The sequence below is a fragment of the Haplochromis burtoni genome, unplaced genomic scaffold (genome assembly GCF_018398535.1).
Source record: "Haplochromis burtoni strain Fernald_Lab_line unplaced genomic scaffold, NCSU_Asbu1 Contig_90, whole genome shotgun sequence".
NCBI classification, from domain to species: Eukaryota; Metazoa; Chordata; class Actinopteri; order Cichliformes; family Cichlidae; genus Haplochromis; species Haplochromis burtoni.
Genome location: NW_024582451.1, coordinates 1,827,357 through 1,847,155, shown reverse-complemented (window position 1 = coordinate 1,847,155; position 19,799 = coordinate 1,827,357). Strand labels below are relative to the sequence as shown.

Here is a 19,799-nt window from a genome sequence, read left to right as displayed (position 1 = left end):
TATTGCTAATATATATTGTAATATATCTATATCACTAAAGCACTTCTGGATGGATGCAAACTGCATTTCGTTGCCCTGTACCTGTGCATGTGCAATGACAAAGTTGAATTCTATTCTATATACTTGTTTCCCTTCCCCCCTGTAAAAAGGTTAAAAGCTACCGATAATTCTATAATGCCTCACTAAAAATGCAAAGGAATGTCTCCAAAATCCAATATGTCTTAAGGCCGAAACAAACTGTTTATCTAATGGCCTGAAAGTGCACTGATGCCTGCTGTGAGTTGCCTGGAGCCACAATGAGTCATGCTATGCTCAAAGCACTTCTCAGACATTTTTAGCAGCAGGTTAGCTGCATAGGAACAATGGCCATAGCTTTCATGAGGGTAAACCTGCACTCAGCAAGCACTCGCATTACACTGTGCCTTCTGTCACTCCATTGAAAAGGTGGAAGGCAGGTCCTTGACAGAGTTTGCAGCTTTCAATGCCTAAAGAGAAACAACATTATCTGAGGGGCGCCTACAGGGTATTCTTTATGAATATGGAAACAAATACAACGGGCTTTCAACTGCAAAGGCAGTTTTTACAGTGATCTATTTAAACTATACATATAGCATGGCCTGGCTGAACAGACTAAAGGAACAACTCCATAGGTGAAATGACCTCTCATTTGATATTAAATGTAGATAATGGATTTTTAGAGGCCTTTAAATTTCTTGATGAATGTGTTTCACGTGATTAATTTCAATCTTAGTTTCCCCGACTTGTCTTGTTCAGCAGAAATTTCACCTTTGCCGTGCAGACATCCAGGACTGTCATCTTTTCTTTTCTCTTTTTTTTGAAGCTGGCAGAAAGAAGTTGAGCGGAGGACTAATCCATCTCTGACAACATGAGAGAAAAATCCAAAGTCTTCATCGTATCATTTATAGACTTGGACAAAGAAACAGACCTCAGACAATTAAATGTCTGGTTAGTACAGCACCAACTACAAAGAAAAATCTACCGCAAACATAATCAAACCGCTCAAAAGCATGGATCCTATTCTTAATAAAAGTCTTTACTGGTTCTTTTACTGAGCTGCCTGCATTCAACTCCAACGATCACGTAATCACACATCAGGCTCATTGCAGCATTTTTTGGCATAAAAATGTCACCTTGTTTCAGAGCCATGTGGCTCACCCAGGCTACCTGCCAGCTGCTTTACTGGATAACCCTGATGAAATGACAGGCTTTTTTTGCAACTGGTCAGAGATTGACAACCTATTCCAGCTGTCACTCCGTCCTGCTTGAGACGCCTTCATTCGTCCATCTGCCGTTTCTCATTCTCTGCCCTGATCTCTCTTCCACCCGCTCCTCTATCAGTCTCAGCCTGGCTCTAGGCTGTTCTCTTGACTTGAAACAAAGCTGTGGCCTCAGACCACAGCGATCCATAATGTCACACCAGGTGAGCTTACCAGCAGCTAGGCTGTGACAATAAAGTCATCCGCTCTCAATGGGCCGAGGGGGAATGAAAACAAACACAAGAGCAGAACAATGGACACATCTGCACCAGAAAAACAAGAGATGGGGTGCTGCCAAAATGGAAAGATGCCCACTGGCGGCCTTACAGTGGGCAGAGTAGCAGTATACTGTGGCCTGCTCATAACACAAAACACATCCAGCAAATCGGTATTTATTCTGAATATTAAAAATTCTACTAGAAATTTCTGAATACAGCTATAATCCGCAGCTGTGTTTTCATCCCACTTTTGTCTTCGCTTTCTCTTAACACAAGCGAACGTGTCGGCTGATTAATATAAACTCCACAGCTCCCAGCGGCTGCAGTTGACTTTAATCACCTGGAAACCTAAAGTCTGGGGAAAAACAGAAACGGCAATACAGCTTCAACAACTCACAGGTTAATCAATCCAAGGCAAATTGATTGGCAACACTTTTAACTGATTAATTCCCAAGTAATCTTTTCAGGTCACTGGTTTCCAGCCTCGCTATGTTTCAGAGTTTTACGACAGTCAAATCTAAATCAAACCTTGTAAAATAAATCAAATACACTTTTGTACTGTCAATCACAAAGATATATTGATATTCAGCTCACAAAGCTCAAGTCAGTCTAATTTCACATTGGTTTCAATTTAGGAAGTGAAACTCCACTTCCTGTTTCTTTTTTTATGGCATGGAAACCACAAACGGAAAAATACAACATTTCGACTTCACACAGCACTTAGATACCATTCTGCTTCTTATACACATTTAAAAAGAATATGCCCATCATACTGTCAGTGGGTTGTTAAGTGTTTAATAAACATTAAGTTTAGTCAGTACATCTCCAGGGCCTTTGTGAGACAACTATGCATACAAGTATAAATAGGTTGTATACAGTTAAGGTAAGCGTTATCTTAGGAAACCTGTATAGTTTAATTTCTGATCTAATAAACAGATCTCAAGTAAATTAAACTCCGCTTATCAAAAAAAATCTTTTGGTGGATGGCCCAAACCTCTTTGGTTGGTGCCAGAGTTCTTTTATACGAGAAGAAAAACCCAGATCTCCTAAAACTGCAAGTCTCCGTTACATTGTTCTCATTAGAAAGTACTAATTTCTTAAGAGCTATAGGAAGCAGATACACGGGCCCTTGGGGACCAACTTAAGTCTGAGGCCAGTGGCTTAGTCGAGGACAATAGCAGGAGTGCTTTAAATCCCAAAACATCCTCGTTGCTGACGAAGGAAACCAAAGCACCCAGAACAAACCCATGTAAACCCAAGAGACGTGAAACCTCCAGAGTATATTAAAATTCTAAGGAGAGACGATATATTGAAAAACAACACAGGAGGAGAAACAAACAGCGGCCGTGTAACCCTTTATAGTAACTGCAATAAAATCAGAGACTTGATTCATTTTATTTACAGAGCGATCAAAAGACTGATGAGTGAGTCATACACCTGAGATGTAAAGATATGCTAGAAGCTTACATAAAACCTACCTTGAAACAAGGAAAATAAGCAAAAGACTTCAAATGAAGACAACAAAATCTGGAAGACGCAGAACAAAAGGCATTTAAGACGTGCCAACCTGAGAGCTAGCCAATCCTCCAACAAGGGATTGAGCCAACAAGCACAATAAACAAAATTAAGCAGGGAAACGTGCACCCAAAACTCAATATAACATAACCAGCTCACGGATTTAAAGCCTGAACAACTACCACTTTTTATCACCTCGTTGTGGAGAAAACTACTTGACATTCGCAATAACCCTTTCTTTGGTATTTATTTGATTAAACCAGCTCTTAGCCATCTACCTAGCTTCCCTGCTGATGCTAAGCAGCAAGTTTCTAGGGACTTTCTGCAAAATGTTGGAGGGATTAAATTGAAAAGAGGAAAAATTACTCAAGAATAAGCTGAGTTGAGCTATTTGAACTATTCAGTAATGCTTCAGAGACGCTTTAAGCAGCCGATCTTATTAAATGGACTCTGGTGTAAGTAGTCTATCAGCTACAGAAGACATTCAATTTAACCTGAGGCAGAGGCCGACAAAATAATACATCAACCCTATCCTCCCCTCCATAAAACCATACAGCACATATATTACACATGAACATGCACACAAACAAACTGATAAAGCAGTTATTTGGAACAATAAAATTTCTTTGGCTTCACCGCCAAAGCCTCCCTCTGTTTGAATGCCTGGCAGGCATTAATTTCTTCTCTCTCTTTCCGCCTCCTACTATCCTATCGCCGTTTCTCTCACTCCTCCTTTCTTCTCCTCTCTGTATGCAGGTGCGCTCGCCCACTGAGCTGCATGCTGACTCCTGTCAGTAAGAGGACAGGGATGTATGATAAGCACAGATCTTCTTTGTTCCCTACACCCAACTTCGCCCTGAACCATCCAGAGTGCATCGAGGACCACTTCAAAGCCAAAGTGAAGGCGAAAAAGAATGCAGTAAGAGTGAGGCAACATTCGAGGCAGCATTGTCAGACTTGTTACCTTGTTTGTGGTTTGGTGCTGTGGATTATTTTCAGTCTGTCTTAACAAGCAGATATTAGGTTTCTTGCTTCAGTCGAACTCTACTCTTTTCCCCCTCGGGAGGAGCACTACTTTTATGCTGGTTCTGCGCAAGCATCACTATATACACCTGTTGGTCTCGCATTGTTTAGTCAAGTGCAAGAAACAATTCTCACTTGTCAAGCTCTTCACGAAGCTCTAAAAATAACAGAGGCACCCCTATAAAAACTATTATTCCACAGACGGAAGGGTGAAGGCATTGCTCGACGGTTGTGCTGCTGAGCAAACTCAAAGCATGAAAACTTACTGCTGACCAGTTACTCAATTCGACCAATGAGTCTTCTCAACAAAAAGACTAAACAAAAGCGCGCCGGTATTCAACGAGTGCTCTCAATTACGGCCTTGCATCTGTTAAGCAGACACGTCTCTCGATCTGTTGCCCCCCTACTCCCCTCCTAGATGGATGGATACTCCAGCATGAGCGGTCACGGAACAACGATCGTGTCAGAGACTCCATGACAACGCCAAACAGCTGGATAAAAGATGGATCGACCACACATTTTCACTTTGCGTGACACACACCAAGCTGTTTATTGTCACATTGATCGTTTTTTAGAGCTGATTGCTAAACATCGTTTTCGCTTCCTTTCCCCTCAGTCACGTTTGTCTGGAGGCTTTGTGACCACAGCGTGAGCGTGTTTTATGATCACTAGCCTTTTCTTTCAAAAGAACGACAAAGAAGCGTACCCGTCTGTATCGCTCCTGCCCCCTCATATACTATGTGAATGTTTGTGGGCGAATTCAGCTGAAAGGTAGCATCTTACCAAGCACATAACCGTCTTCGGAGTTTGACAGATGTATTCGATCTATATTAGACAGGCTACTCTGGCAGCAACCGCAAATCTGCACAGTATGCTGCACTAAATGTTCCCACCAAAGCGAGCCTTTCAATTCTGATAAATAATCTGTAGTGCATTTGCCAGCACCTGAATAAATTTTTAACAAAAGAGAAGTCTTCCTTTTTTTTTTAAACAATGTGGCCTGAAATTTATTAGACCGGCGGTCCAAAGGTGAACGAATGGCACAACACTGGAAACACTGCCATTTACATCTTTAAATGTTAAAAATTATAGAGTGCATAATCATACTCTTAGCCTCGAACAAGAAGCACAATGTTGGAACACACTGTTCAAAGCTTTCAAAGGACAATGCTCTTAAAATCTCATTAGCAAACTGCTGCCAAAATTTATAAGACTGTGGTTTAGAAAGCTAAGGCAGACGACAGGCTCAAGCTAATTTGTAATGAATAATAAACCAAGGCTCTTTTATTCCGTGCCCTATATAAACAGGGGACTATGTTCAAACCTCTCTGACCATAGTGTAATTAAATGTAAAGTTAAACAAATACTTAACTGGCTTCACACATCCTTTAAAAGCTGCTAACGTGTGGGTGAGTACAGCTCTGAATGTGAGGCAGGGGCAATTCATCACACTAACAAACTGAACTACCTCTCTCACAGTGCTATGACCCTCCACGAAGGGGTCTGCAAAGTCGTGTGTCCTCTGAAAAGCTGACGAGTGAAACCAGAGAGGTGGCGATCTTGCCAGTGCTTTCAAAAACAGCTAATGAGCAACACTGGCTAAAACATAGACGCTTACAGTTTGTCTATAAGAGGAGCACTAACACCATTGTCTTCAATACTCAATGCAATGCCTGCAGTACAATGGCTTAGCAGTATCAGTCACGTGGTGTCTTTGTGATAACTGCAAACTTGTTTGTTACCTATGCACTTAACACATCTTTCCTTTTATGCATACAGGCCAGGCTCGACTAAAAGCCATTAACACAACCTCAGAACAAAGGGTATAAAGAAAGTAAATTCAAGTAGTCTCAGTTCTCAATCATGAACAGGCATTTAAAACAAATCTAAAACCTTGGTCTCTGTTAGAAGAAATAAAGATCCAAAATCAAATGACAACAGAAGACCGGGTTGTTTGTATGACTTTCATTGTACTAGGCAGCGGCTACCCCAGGCCTGTTGCCGTTTCCTGCCAGGAGCAGCTCAGCGACACATGCCCCAGGTGCCCTGGAAGAGATCTGTCGCTTCCTGTCTTCACACATGGAGCGCTCCTCAGATTCGCAAACCTCGCTGCAATGCCTGACACTAGTCCGCTGGGAAGCCTTGCCTCCAAAACAGCACTTAATCATCAGAGGCTTGATATGAAGTCTCCTGACTGGGGAGAAAACAGAAAATGAAAGTTCTGTAAGGAAGAGGAAAAGAAACTCTTCCTGTGTCCTTTAGGTGCTGCGACATAACTTCAGCGCAAAGGTGGAATAGAAATATAACAGCTAGCTTTGGCACTGGGGCATGCTGTAAAATACTAATACGCAGCTGTGGTCAACTCCAACCCGTTAACCAAGACTTAATGTAAGTCTTCCTTGTAAGTACCAAGCATAATATCAGGAAGGATGGGCTCCTTAGGGGAAAAAATCCTGCTTCAGGTAACTGGACACCAAATCTGCGCTGAATATTTTATAATCTGCCGGACAGTTGGGGGTTTAAGCAAGGATCACAGCTCCAGCCAAGTGCCTGGTGGAAAGATCAGTCACAACTTATTCTCCATTTTCCCACACTACAGCATTAGCTCACATGTTGCTGTGCCAGCAGCTGCTGGCCTAATCTACTTTCAGATAAAAGTTTTGAAAAAGACAGAATTAAAGGAGGGTGAAAAACACTCAGCAAAGTGCATCATAGACCACATTATTAAAGCAATCAGAGACACTAAAACATCATTTCTGAGGTGTTAACTCATATCAGAGTGTTGTCTGAAACAGCAAAGGACTGTATAATGTATCTGTGAAACCGCTGACATTTCACACGTCTTGTTTTTCTATTAACACTCAAAAACAGGTCATAATCATTGGATGTTTTCCTCTGCATCTTACATCAAAGTCACTATCACCCCCCCCAAAAAAGAAGATGGGAAAGATTCTGCATTGCTATCCAGCTGTCGTACTAATAGAGCCTCCAGTTTTGCAGGTTTCCAACGGCGATGATCAAGAACAAAGCTGACAAAGTGTTAAAATTTTAAGGATTTCTTTGGGGGGAGGGAGAGGAAGTCGTTTTGTACATTTTAAGCCCAGAAACAAGAGCACAGTGAAAAAGAGAATGTAGGCAAGTGTGATGAAATAACAGGAATATCCTTTAGAGCATGTTAGGCAGTTTTCCAATGGCTCCCATTTAAAAATCTTGTCTTGACCTGGTAACACTGCTTTAGTAAATGTGTGCACAGATTGCATGAATTCCACAGCAGGAGGCGGCACAAGCACAATCATCTCTCTCACCTTCACCTAAACATGACCCTTGCAAATTCAAATGTTTTTCAGCTGTAAGGATTTGTCGAACTGAAGTTATATGCAGATATGTAACTGGAGCTGAGCACACAGTATTTAACATTGCACTTTAAATACGGAGAAGATGTACTTTGTTTAGAGCTGAGAGAGAGAGAGAAAGAGCTCAGAGATTCCTAATAAACTTAAACAATACGGACAGCCAGGCTGAAGATGACACTCCAAGGATAAGATTTAACCCACGACAAACAACCGCTGACTACAAGCAAAACCCAGCTCTCAGCAGCCCGAGTTAATCCCACGGAAGGCTCAGGCTGTCTTGTTCTCAATTTCATGATAAAAATTAATCTTCCCGCTATCAGTTACATTCATTTTGTCATGACAGGTCACCGACTTCATTTTAATGACTCAAAAAAAAATCCCTGGCCTTATACTGAGCCAAGTCTGGAAGCAGCCAACTTGGGCTGCACTGCGTCTCACACACACACACACACACACACTTGACCAGACAAACCCTCCCAGTTTGGCGGTCTATTTAATGTCCAGAACTTCCAATTTCTCTCTCTAACCTTTCACTGCAGTGCTGCCAGCCGGATATTGACTTATTACTCCCCACATTTATGCTTAACATATCTGTGGGCAGTGATGAGCTTGGAGCCTGGAAGCCAGACTGACTATTTTGATGCTTTAATAAATCAATCATTTAATCTGAGTGTTATCTGACTGACATTACTGCATCTAAAAAGCAATGCTTGTGCTGAACTGGTAATCTGTACAACCCTGAGCTGAGGAATCTGAAAAAGTAGCACACCACCAGTGAGTATGAAATCTCTTTTCCGAACAGCTTCTGAAAACCCAATTAATTTAATTCACAAGCATGTGATGCAGGGAAAAAGTCCCCTTACAAAGCAAACCTTACAGCTACTCGCAAAAATGAGTTTGGTATTTTTATGCATGATAAAGCTACTTCTGGCTGTTCCCTTCTACACAAGGGGTCACATGTTTGGCGCTCTTCCTGATGGACTTCAGAGGGACTTGTGCCCCCCTCTCAGAACCGAACTGGTAATCCACAATACTAGACTCACATACTTGGCTCAGTCACACAGTAAAAACAGGATAGCAACCCTCATGCAGCTACCAAAAAACAGAAAAATAAATAAATCTGCCAATTCAATCTACCAGTTGCAACTTGTAGTCACTAAATGGTTCCCAGAGCCGAAGGTTGTTGCACAGTCACAACCACTTGCAAGGCGATTCCACAGGCGGCCCGATAGGAGGCAACCCTTGTGCAAACACTTGTAGTCTGACCTGGACTGACTGCAATCACTATCAGAGAGATTGTCGAAGGTTATCAAATAACTGCGCGTTTCTAAAGGCCAACGGATTGAAAACATGTTATCATCAGTCAGAATGAGTCTTTGTCAGTGAGAACAACTTGAGGGGATTCGACTAAAGTGGCTGCCAGCTAGTTGTATCCTGCTTATATTTTTCTACAGAACAGGAAGGTTGCTGACAAAAAAAGTGTAACAGTTAAATGTGAATTATACAACTGGTGAATTTCTGTCTATGTAGACTGCAACACATGTGAGATTTTTGAAAATTTACCACAGCAAATTGCCGTATTAACCAAAACAGGTTGGATGCAATTCAACCACAGACTGACTGCAGACTGCAACATTTATGGTAGGTTTTGTTGAGAGTGTCGGCAATCTCATTTTGCAGCTATGGACAAAATAAAGTGAGATAACTTCATATTACTGGATAAAACAGGTGTTGGCAAAGTTTATCTTTAAGGTCATATTATTCAGTTGAAAAAGAAAAGTGATAAATTGCAATTTATGTTACTGCAGTATATCAAAAAATTATTTTAAAAAAAAAATCACAGTAATATTATATCCCAAGTATCTGAAGTGAACCCCACCTCTAGTGGCTACCAGAGAGTCCATACATTAACCCCACTGAGAATCTGGGATGTGCTCGGACGTTATCAGTATAAGAGCTTCTCAGAAACACAACGTGACTCTAGATGGCAATAAATGTTACGACATTCCATAAGCTTATTTTAAATACATTGTTTTGTAGCTTAATGATAACTGAATATTTAAAACTCCAGACTACCCCTGTCATTTATATACACGACAGCACAGTGACACCGTTTCCTCACAGCAAAGAGGTCCTGGGGTCCTGAATTCGATTCCATTACCTGGCCAGGGCAAAAGACTGTGGGAGGAAAGCTAGTGGGTTAGGTTAATTAGTAAATCTAAAATTCCCCATAGGTTTGAATGTGAATGAATGGTTGTCTGTCTCTATCTGTTAGCCCTGCAATAGACTGGCGACGCATCCAGGGTGTAGCCTGCCTTTAGCCCTTCAGTAGCTGGGATGGGCTCCAGCCTCTGCGACCCTGACAAGGATAAGCGGAAGAGAACAGATGAATAATACTACATAAAAGGTGCTGGTCCACTGTTTGCAGCAATCAGCTGCCCCTCCAGTGACACTTCTCCTTGTCCTGTTCAGCAGCCTAGGCGAACAACAGATGAACGGCACTAGCCATCTAGGCTATGCCAGTCTCCTAATGTACTCCAGTTATTGTGAGCCAAATCATCATTTATCTTTATGTAAATGAGGTTAAGTGATTCTTTTGTTCTCTTGCTGACATAGCGCACCTTACCTTACTTTAGGAGAGAGAAGTTGGCCGTTAGTAGCTACACACTGTGTCTGCACCTAGGCAGCCGTACTGTTCCATCTGTGCCACACAGCAGGCTGGCACCTATGTCCTCCACCCACCCTTGGAGTGTCCCAGCCATCAGGCTTTACACCTTTCTTGGCACGAACCCTAATTAGCTCAATCAATGGATGAAAATAAATAAATAAATGAATCCCACCTGAATGCCAACTAATCCCCCCTGATTTTTAAATAAACAAATATTAGGAAATTAAAATTAGCACAGCCAGATATAGCCGAACCACGGCAGCGACCCTTCTGCAAAAAAAATCAGCACAGCTCAGAGCATTTGCATACTGCAGAATAAGCTTGACATTTGGGTGCTTGTAAATCCAATCTTGATTCTTCAAATTGCCAGCTTGTTTAACGTAATGGTTAGCTGCTGATAATTTGAAGCTCTGTGCAGAGGGGGGGAAAAAAAAAACAATAAAAAACAATAAAAAACAATAAGCGCTTAGACAACAACGGACAACGGCACTGATGGTGTGTCTGGTGCTGACTTCCAATCAGCATCCAGTGTTCACACAGCTGAAAAAACAAAACAAAAAACACACATTTTCTTTCTGTCACAAAGTGAGAAAGTTATAGTGCTTGATGAAACATAATTACAAAACTCTTTAAAAGATGACCAAACAAACATTAGTACATGTTTAAAAAGGACACTCAAAGTAAAAACCCAAGGGAGGGTCAGGTTTGTCGGATTGTTAGGAGTATGAATTATTAAGATGTCAGTCGGTTCTTGTTCAAAACATGACACAAGGGGAGGAGGACAATTCAGTATCAATGAACAGCTAACTGTAGATATATATTTTTTTGATGCAAGTCTCCACTTTAATAAGGATACTGTGCATTATAATAAAAAAAAAAACACTCCAATGCGACAGAATTTACAGTTTTACACATTTAAGCTGGCAACAGACGGTTGAAACGGTGCTTTGTTTTGTGTTGGGGGGACAAAAATTGAGAACAGATGCAGACTACTCGTTGCTGCGAGGGCTTTTTAAACTTCTGAATATCAAAGAATGTCTTTGCTTTCTTTCCTGTGACATGCTGCCAAAGACCTGTGCCATTCTTGCTCTGCAACTGTGGAAACGGGTGCCACATTATAGCTTTATACTGAGGCAAAACAGCTCCCACTGCTACTGTGAAATGCAGCACAGTACCATAGATAATATACTGTATCCAAAAGCTCTATGGACTACCCCCCCCCCAAACTTTAATCGGGAAATATGAAGGTTGTAAAAGCAGCTTCTAATGAGTGCAAGACACATGGGACTACTCATTAACAGCGCTAAGGTCAGCCCTTTCAGCAAATTCCAGTCTGAGAAAAGGAGCAAGCTCATCTGAACCACGCAGAACCTCCCACAGCCATAAGCCTTGGCCCTTGGCTTTTAAATGCAATCAAGTTATCAACATAATTGAAGACGCAAGTGTCACCCTGAACTAGATGGAGCACCTGTCCTTGAAAATTAATAAATGGATGCATCAGTTCTGCTGCCTCGTTGAATGCCACACAATATAAGAGAGCAATGAGGGAATGACAGGGCAACCAGGCGGCCGCCTGTGAGCCCATGTGACACTGTTACAAAGCGGAATAATTCTCCATTGTGATGACAGACACGCCAGATCGGATCAGTTGGCTTCCGGGTTACAACCTGCTGTTACGAGAAGCACCGGCTGGAAGCTTGCAAGAGACCCTGGTCATTCAAGATGTAGCGAAACAACAATAAGACATGAGAAAACCAAACTACTTCAATCAATCAAACACATCAATCAAGCACACGAGTAAAATAATCAGGCTGTTAACTATTTTACATTTTCACTGGTTAAAATAAGATAAGATAAGATAACCTTTATTAGTCCCACACGTGGGAAATTTGTTTTGTCACAGCAGGAAGTGGACAGTGCAAAAGTTATGAGGCAAAAAATTAGGATACAGATTTAAAATGCAGATTTATTTATTTTTTTCTCTGCTCTTTCAATCCGAATAAAGTTCCTGCAGCTGAAGACTCAAGGCAGAGCTCACTGCAGCAAGTACACAAACCTACTGTTGGGTAACACACAACTGGACAACTGGTCAAACCAGACTAGTTAGCTAGCTCTTTATCATATTTAAATGTCAAGGTCCCGCAGATGGGCTGCACATTGGGCCACCGAGCCCGTATATACAAGTGTATGTGCCAGGGTCATTTGGGGGGGGGGCATGCTGTGTAATAACGAGCATGAGCCGCTAACGAACCACAGCACGAAATCAAAATTAAAGTTAAAGCTGAGCTGCATTCAAAAACTTAACACCGCTGCGACTGTGCTAACTTTATAAAGCGTAAAGCAAAGCAAGGACATAAATAAATATACGTCGTGTTTAATTAAAAAATAATAATACCTCCCCTCTGTAGGGATTAAATTCTCAGTCTCTCATTTCCATTACAAGCAAGTGTAACCAACGAACAGCAGACAGTAGTTAGCTAGCTTACCACGGGTCGAACTCGTGGATGATGCTCTCGAACCGGATCACCGCAAAAAGTCTGGAGCTGAATCCCGCCAGGCAGGCCAGAAAAAGAATGCTAAACGAGAGTAAAGACTGCCACCCAGCTGGCTGTGTCAGTCCGCCAGACAGGCCTCCTTTGCCCCCTCCTCCACCCGCGGCGCCGGGTCGACTGTTCCCGTGCACCGAGCCACCGGCGTTGGTGGACGCTTTGTGCTTGCCGTCGCTGGCTGCGTGTTGCTCCGCCATTTCTGCGCGCAGTGTCGGCTGGATTTGCTGCTGCCCCGCTCCACGTCTTTCCCCCCGCTCCGTACTGTCGTATACTTCCCTATGCTGTGCCCACTTCTCTCAGGTATCCTATCATCTAACTCCTTCGGGTGTAAGGTATGATTTAATTTGGTATCGCTACTCCGGGAGACCGCTGTTACATCCCGAAACGCACACTCATGCGCCACATACCGAGGCTGCAACCGTCAATCCGCTTCACGATTGAACGCCGGCGGAGAGGGGCGGGAGGGATGCGAGAGGCGGGCTCTAGGACGCTCAGGCGACCTCTCACAGATCGACAGGTACGAAGGGGCGGGATTCTATGTATCTAGACCAATCAGGGAAACGAACGACAGAAAGCTTTACCAATGAAAACGGAGCAAAATTATGGCTGCAACTGATTGAAATAGGGATTATCCTTATTATACTTTCGATAAAGTAAATCCGATAGTAACTATAAATAAAACTTTTATCACTATTTTTTTTTTTACAGTTTTTAAGATAGAGAATAAGTTACAGAATGAGAGCGCACAAGGTTCTTAATCTTGAAGGAAGCGCTTTCGTGTACCTATGGGTATATAAGCAGGTGTGCGAAGATAAATTGTCTGTGCGACTGCAATATTTCTGTTGCCCTTGGATGTTGTGGACTGACGGTAGGGTGATAATACAGATTGATGTATCTCATCATTACTGTGTCCCCCAGCAAAGACAAGAACACAGCATTCATCATTCCCTTAAAATCGGGATGTACTTTCACAACTTGCCCCAAAGCCTTGAAAGACTATATTGAAATGAAACACGTTTTTTAAAAAACATTTCAAATAAATCTTCAAGCTTTTTGTATTTTGTAATTTTTTTTATGATTGATTGTATACATTTATTTTGTACTTGGTGGTTTCAAATAACGATGAGACGGATGTAGGAAGTATTATTGATTTATCTGATGTGTGATCCAGTCCCAAAGGAGAAAAATTATAGTCCAACAGCCCTCTTAGGTGTAATCTGATAGCAAAAAACATTTTGTTTTTTTTCCGAACTCACTGTAGACCAAATAGATTTAACCCTGATAAGGATAAGTGGAAAATGATGGATGGATTGACACCTGTTTTCAATACTTTTGAATTGGGCTGTTTAAACGGATGATGTATATTCTAATAGCATTAGCATCTTCACATCATAATTTTGAATTTATAAGATAGAACAGACAGCTAATACCCTACACTGGTTTGAAAATATCTCAAACTGGCCCAAATTCGCATACTTACTTTGCATCAGCACTGTTTACAGCTACCCTGTCACCTGTGAGACGATCATTTTTGAAAACTCAAATGAAAAATTCATGTAAGAGAACAGGACTGAAGCTTGAGCCGGCTTAATGTGGCTGTGCATTCAGGCTGTCTGGTGGTGAGATGAGAAGGGGATAAGAGGGAGATGAAAAATACAGCTTTGGAGAGATGGGTAGATGGAAAGCTCATAATAAAGGAGAGTAAAAGGATGATTATGAAAATTGATGGGGGTCATCATAGAAAGCAGGTGGAGTGGCAGAAGTGGATAAGAGTTTGGAGTTCAGGAAGAGATCGTAGAGACTGAAAGAGAGACACCATCAGCGTCTGAAGCTGGGATTCAGTGCCTAAATTCATTCACACACAAAGACTAAATGCAGACAGACGGCAGGAGTGTGATACATGTAAACACATGAAATCCCACGCACACATAACCGCATGCATATTGATGAAGCCGTCCTCTTGTAGGCGCACGACAGTGTGCTCATTCACACACATATGCGCCCAGCGTCTCGATCATTCGTTGAGGCCTGCTTATGCCATGAAAAACACTCTAACCCTTCACGCTTTCTATTCTACCTTAAGATTATGAATGGGTGACCTTTGAAAAGAAGAAATGGAGGCTGTGAAGATTTCTTCAATTGCATCTCTTGTCAAAAGGCCAAGCCCAGATGAAAACCAGCCAAAATAAGTGCTGTTGCCAGGCTAGAGCAGCTTTGCCTTCGCCCTCTCTCCAGAGGCAGGCTTGACTGTTTCTGTTTGCTTTGTTTTTATTTTCCTTTTTTTTCTTCTCCCCACAGCATCACAGACTTGCAGAGTTTATGCACAGCATCCTTAGGTGTCTCCAGCTTTTAATTTTGCTAAAGGGCAGTTGTAAAGAAAAACCCCCAACCCTAAACCCTTAAATGCCTGCCATGGGTCAGTGAGTGAGGTGTCATAAATGATTAAGAGGATTATAATAACAGCATGCCAGTTTTTGGTTTTCTGAAAATGTTACAAGTAAATCCTGTAAGGCAGAAATATTTATCATGTCATAGAGGCGGAGTATTGATTAGCCTAAACAATTTGTCTGGAGATACCTATCAATATCACATCTCTGTCTCCTTTTGTGACTCAGTGAAAAGAGAAGAAAACAACTCCTTTATTAGATGTCCCCGATGAGAGCAAAGTTGCTGCCCGCTTTTTAAAAAGTAGCCTCCCATCTAATACATGCATTATATGTGAGGTCCAGTTAGGAGCGAGCCTGGAGTCAAAAACTGACGTCACAAAGCCTGACCAGATTCCTGATACTCTGGGGATTTGATAAGGAAAGAGAGAATTATAGATCGATCTGTTATCTATACCTGCTGCTTCCTATTGAGGGTCATTACTGGAGGCTGGAGCCATTCCCAAGATACAATCGTTTGAAGGAAGGAAAACAACTAGATTGATTACCAATCTTTCTTTCAGGGATAGCAGGACCATACAAATTCATACACCCAGCTTCATGTCTTTCCAAGACTGAATGAAAACTCAACACCAAGTTTTCTTGTTGCTCTGTTTTCTCTCATTTCTTTTCATTTAGCCAACTTGGCACTCCTCTTAACTAATTACCTTGTGCATCATCTATGTGTAAAATGGGTAAATCCATCATGTACATTCCATTTGCTCATTATGAGCAGAAATACAAGATTCAGACATTTCATTCAGGAAGCTTTGAAACTTTACCTGTTAAACTGTAATCCATTATAGCGGGATGATTAGCCAGCACCACTGCACTCTCAGAGCTGCAGTGAATTGAGAGTACTTAAAACAACCACTTACTGTTCCAATAAGGTGCAGCATCCAACTGTTAGGAGCTGTGGCAAGGAGAGAGTTGGGCTGTCTGTTTTAATGCTCTTTAAAAAAGAATTTGATGGTCACCTTAATCGAAAAAAGAAAAAAAACCTGGGTATTGAAGGCTCTCCATGAGTTAAATTACATCTTTAGTCTTTCAAGTGTTAATGAGAAATCAGAGGAGGAGAAATATAGCAGAAGCAATGACCTGAGTCAACTTCTACTTGATGGTGTGTGCTCTGTGACCAAGTGCACGGGGGTTACCGGCATGGCCTCATCAGTGACACACCATTTCACACTGAGCACGCCTCATTTCTCCACAGGGGGCCACGGAGAGGTAGTTAAATGCACCGGATGTGGACACAGCTCCCTCGGTCCCCACTGAACACACTCGGATGATACTCGGCAACTGCACGACACGCTCATCTCGGCACCGATGGGAGGAGTGTTTACATGGCTTTGGCATTACTTGGCTATTCAAATATGTGCCTGTGCACACGCCAGATAAATATGAAATAGTGCAATAAGCTTCTATATTTTGCAACAGAATATAGAACAATCTGTTATCCCAGAGATCAGAGAGCTTTTGCTCAATTTATTATGCTGCATCTGCAGCAAGATGGTATTGTATTCAGCGCGTTCATCTGCCATTTTCCAGTGTGTGTGAAAAGTTTTCTCCCCCCAAGAGGCTGTGAAGCTTCAGAGACAATGGCAAGTCTTTTGTATTTTGCTTACAAAAATACTTGAATTGAATCCATGTAGAAAAACAAAACAATCAATGCAATAATATTTCTTTGTATCTTTATTCATTCAGTGTATCATTTAAGGACTTATAAGCTTTTATTTGTTACAATTACTCCATGAAATGACAAAATAATTAGGCAATTATAAAATATATATAAATATAAAAACCTGTGTGGGTATGCGTAAAGCAGGCTCCACACAAAAATGAGTAAAAGAAGAACAGTCACTCAATTTTTTTTTAACTAAGAATAACTCTGGAAAGCATATCAGCAGAGAAAATTGTCTGAAAACATTCACAGTTCACCACATTCATCAAGATTGATTCTGACTTGTCGACACGGCTGAAAGTGCCTGCAGTGATGCTTCAAATTTTATTGGCATGCTGCATAAAAATCTATATAAGAAAGTTTCAATTGATGGAGCACGAAAAGAGAGAGTAAGATGGAGAAAGAGTAAGAGAGGGAGAGAGAAGCAGATATTGAGAAATAGGGACAACCGAAATACTTACCTGAGCTCAACAGAGATATCAGCTGTCTGCAGGCAGAATGTCAGAGTCTGAGAAGTTGGCTTGCACTACTTTCTCTTCAGAATAACACGCGCCTTATCAACATTTCCCTGACTTTGGTGTGGTTCGTGAAGCCTCCGCATGCTGTCTATTGAGAAGACATGGCGCTCAGATATGAGAAATGTAATGCGTAAGAAACGTCTGGAACCTGGCCTGACATTATCCCAGCAGGAGAGAGAGAGAGAGAGAAATATATGACTCACGTGCTGAAAATTGAAGTACGTCTCCCAATTTCCACAGCTGCCTCTGCTTGACAAATGACCCTTCTTTCACTTTCCTGAGCGGACGACATGAGCTGTCTCAATTCAGAACACAACATATTTATGTGCTACTGCTTCAGTGACATCCCCGACAACCCTCCCGTGGCAAAATTACAATGGTGGCATTCAAAATAAGATGGGCAGATACACAAGCCACCTCGCTGGCATGTTTCTGCTGCGTTCACATGTGAGTTAGACAGAAAAGGTATATATGCTCATCAAAAGCAATAGATTATGATTTTTTGTTGTTGTTGTTTTGCTTAAATTCCAAGAAAGCGTCTGCCTGAATTACTCCTTCTCATGCCAGGACTCTCAAGCCACTGTACCACCAAACACCAAACGTTATAAACAGTATAACGCTTGTGCTCTTTTTGCTTTGTATAATGAGAAAATCTTTTACATTAAAAGCTAGCTCTGGTCTATTTTCTGTCCAAATAGCACTTTACACAGGCTGCTCAATACCAAGTGGCCCCTTGGTCAGGGGTATGCTTCTCTCCGCTGCGCTTATATCCAATCGATCCGTCTCCTGGTTGCCCTCGATCGGTCATCTGACAGCACGCAATTCACACCTTTCAAATAAAGTTAAACTTAGCTTGGCTTTCCAGTGAAGATGGGAGAGGTGGGACAAGGTGGGAGTAGAGGAGAGGCTGCAGGATGGAAAAGAGAGAGGACAGAAGACAGCCAGCTCTGTGCCAGATCATTACTGCTCCTCTGTTGTTGCTCGTGTGTCGCATGAAGCCAGAGTAATTCAGGTCAGTATAATGTCTGGAGCTCAGCGTTTCTTAAAGTTCAAACTTGTGTCTCCAAGCACCTCTAAACCTTCCTAATTAACATCTTTTGTCTCTCTTTTTTAAACTCCATACACAATCAAAAGTCTGTTCCCTGCTCTCCTACAATCCACTGCTGATAAAAGAAAATGAGGGCAAAAGTGCAATTTGCTTCCTTTTCTTCCTTTTTTATATCTCATGTCAACTTTGGTTGACCCCTGGGCACAGCTTTGAGGGCTATTTAACAATGAGGGATCGCTGTCATTGCATTCTTGCCTGCCATGGGACATAAACTAAAAAGGCAGCACAACCAGTAAATTGTTTATAAACAGATAAATGAATATGGTGCACAGATAAACTGAGCCAAATTAGTCCCAGATCATCATCACGTCATGCGTGTAAATAGGAGATGATTGATGTGGGGAATTAAGTTGACTGGTGCTGTCCTTGTAGACTCAAATGACCAAATCATTTAAGCTTTTGTTGGAGAGGAACTATTACACCTTCATTTCAAACATGTTTGCCCTCCACTGGCTTTCTTTCTTTCCCTTTCTTTTTTCTTTTTTGTTATTGAGTACTCTGAGAGGCTTACAGCTGAGCACATAATGATACAATAGTTCATTCAGGCATAAGGAAATTAAAGTAAGATCAGAACTATCAAGTACACTGCCACGGGATAAAAATATCTAAGAGGACAGGAGAGGCAATGGCCTCTAATACAGCAGTGGTCTCATCTGTAAATCTCTGGGCTTGAGCTGCCAGCTGCTCTTATCTTACCAGGCACATCATCCGCTGGACAAGTGCTGCATACAACTGTGACTGTGTGAAAGTTGTTTGAAGAATGTGCCTCCTTCTTTTGGCAATCGCAAAGCTGCATGCTACACAGAACAGCTTTATAATATGCTGGAGAAGAAGAAAAAATAAACCGAAAACTCCAAAAACAAATCAGGGGCTGTAAAAGCCTGGGTCGGTGGAGAACATGACCTGTGACGATAACCGGACCCACACGAAGCCGGCGGAGAAAGCAATATCTGATGGAGGAGTAATTTGTCTTCCTTGTCATCGCCTTACTAGGGCTTAAAATATTGTTTATAGCACTCAGCAACCAACGCACTCCCCAGCAGCTTTGATTGATGTATGAGGTGTCGCCATGGCAACCGGCATGTGGGAATGATAAGTGACTTTGGCAGGAGAGCATCTCCTTCTGGATGATTAAGACCACCTAAGGGTTCTGTGAGCTTTGTGTGTGTGTTTGTATATAGAAGGGTGAGCTCTACGTGGATAGCCACCCTTGTCTGCTGTTGCCACCCACTCAAAGGGTTAATCGGATTAGGAAGTATGATGACTGAGCAGGTGACAAGGATCCATATGGTGGCACAGGTATGGAGTTTAACTGACATTAATAGAGGGCTGCAGAGTGCTGCTTCAAGCTTCTATTTCCTGATACTTCTTGACAGGCAGTGATGGAAAAAATAGAGAGAGAGAGAGAGAGAGAGAGAGAGAACAGAGGGCGTGAAACAGGCAGGGAGAAAATTTAAGCAATGTTT

At 41.9% G+C, this 19,799-nt stretch overlaps 1 protein-coding gene across 1 annotated transcript in view; it reads right to left on the bottom strand.

The window, feature by feature from the left end:
- Nucleotides 1–13,058, bottom strand: part of LOC102294068 (dolichyl-diphosphooligosaccharide--protein glycosyltransferase subunit STT3B) — a 100,461-nt gene extending 87,403 nt beyond the window's left edge. Inside the window, exon 1 of the mRNA XM_005927662.3 lies at nucleotides 12,541–13,058. Within this exon, the coding sequence (XP_005927724.1) occupies nucleotides 12,541–12,800 (260 nt within the window). The 5' untranslated portion in view covers nucleotides 12,801–13,058. The remainder of the gene's footprint in view (nucleotides 1–12,540) is intronic.
- Nucleotides 13,059–19,799: the final 6,741 nt, after the last annotated feature.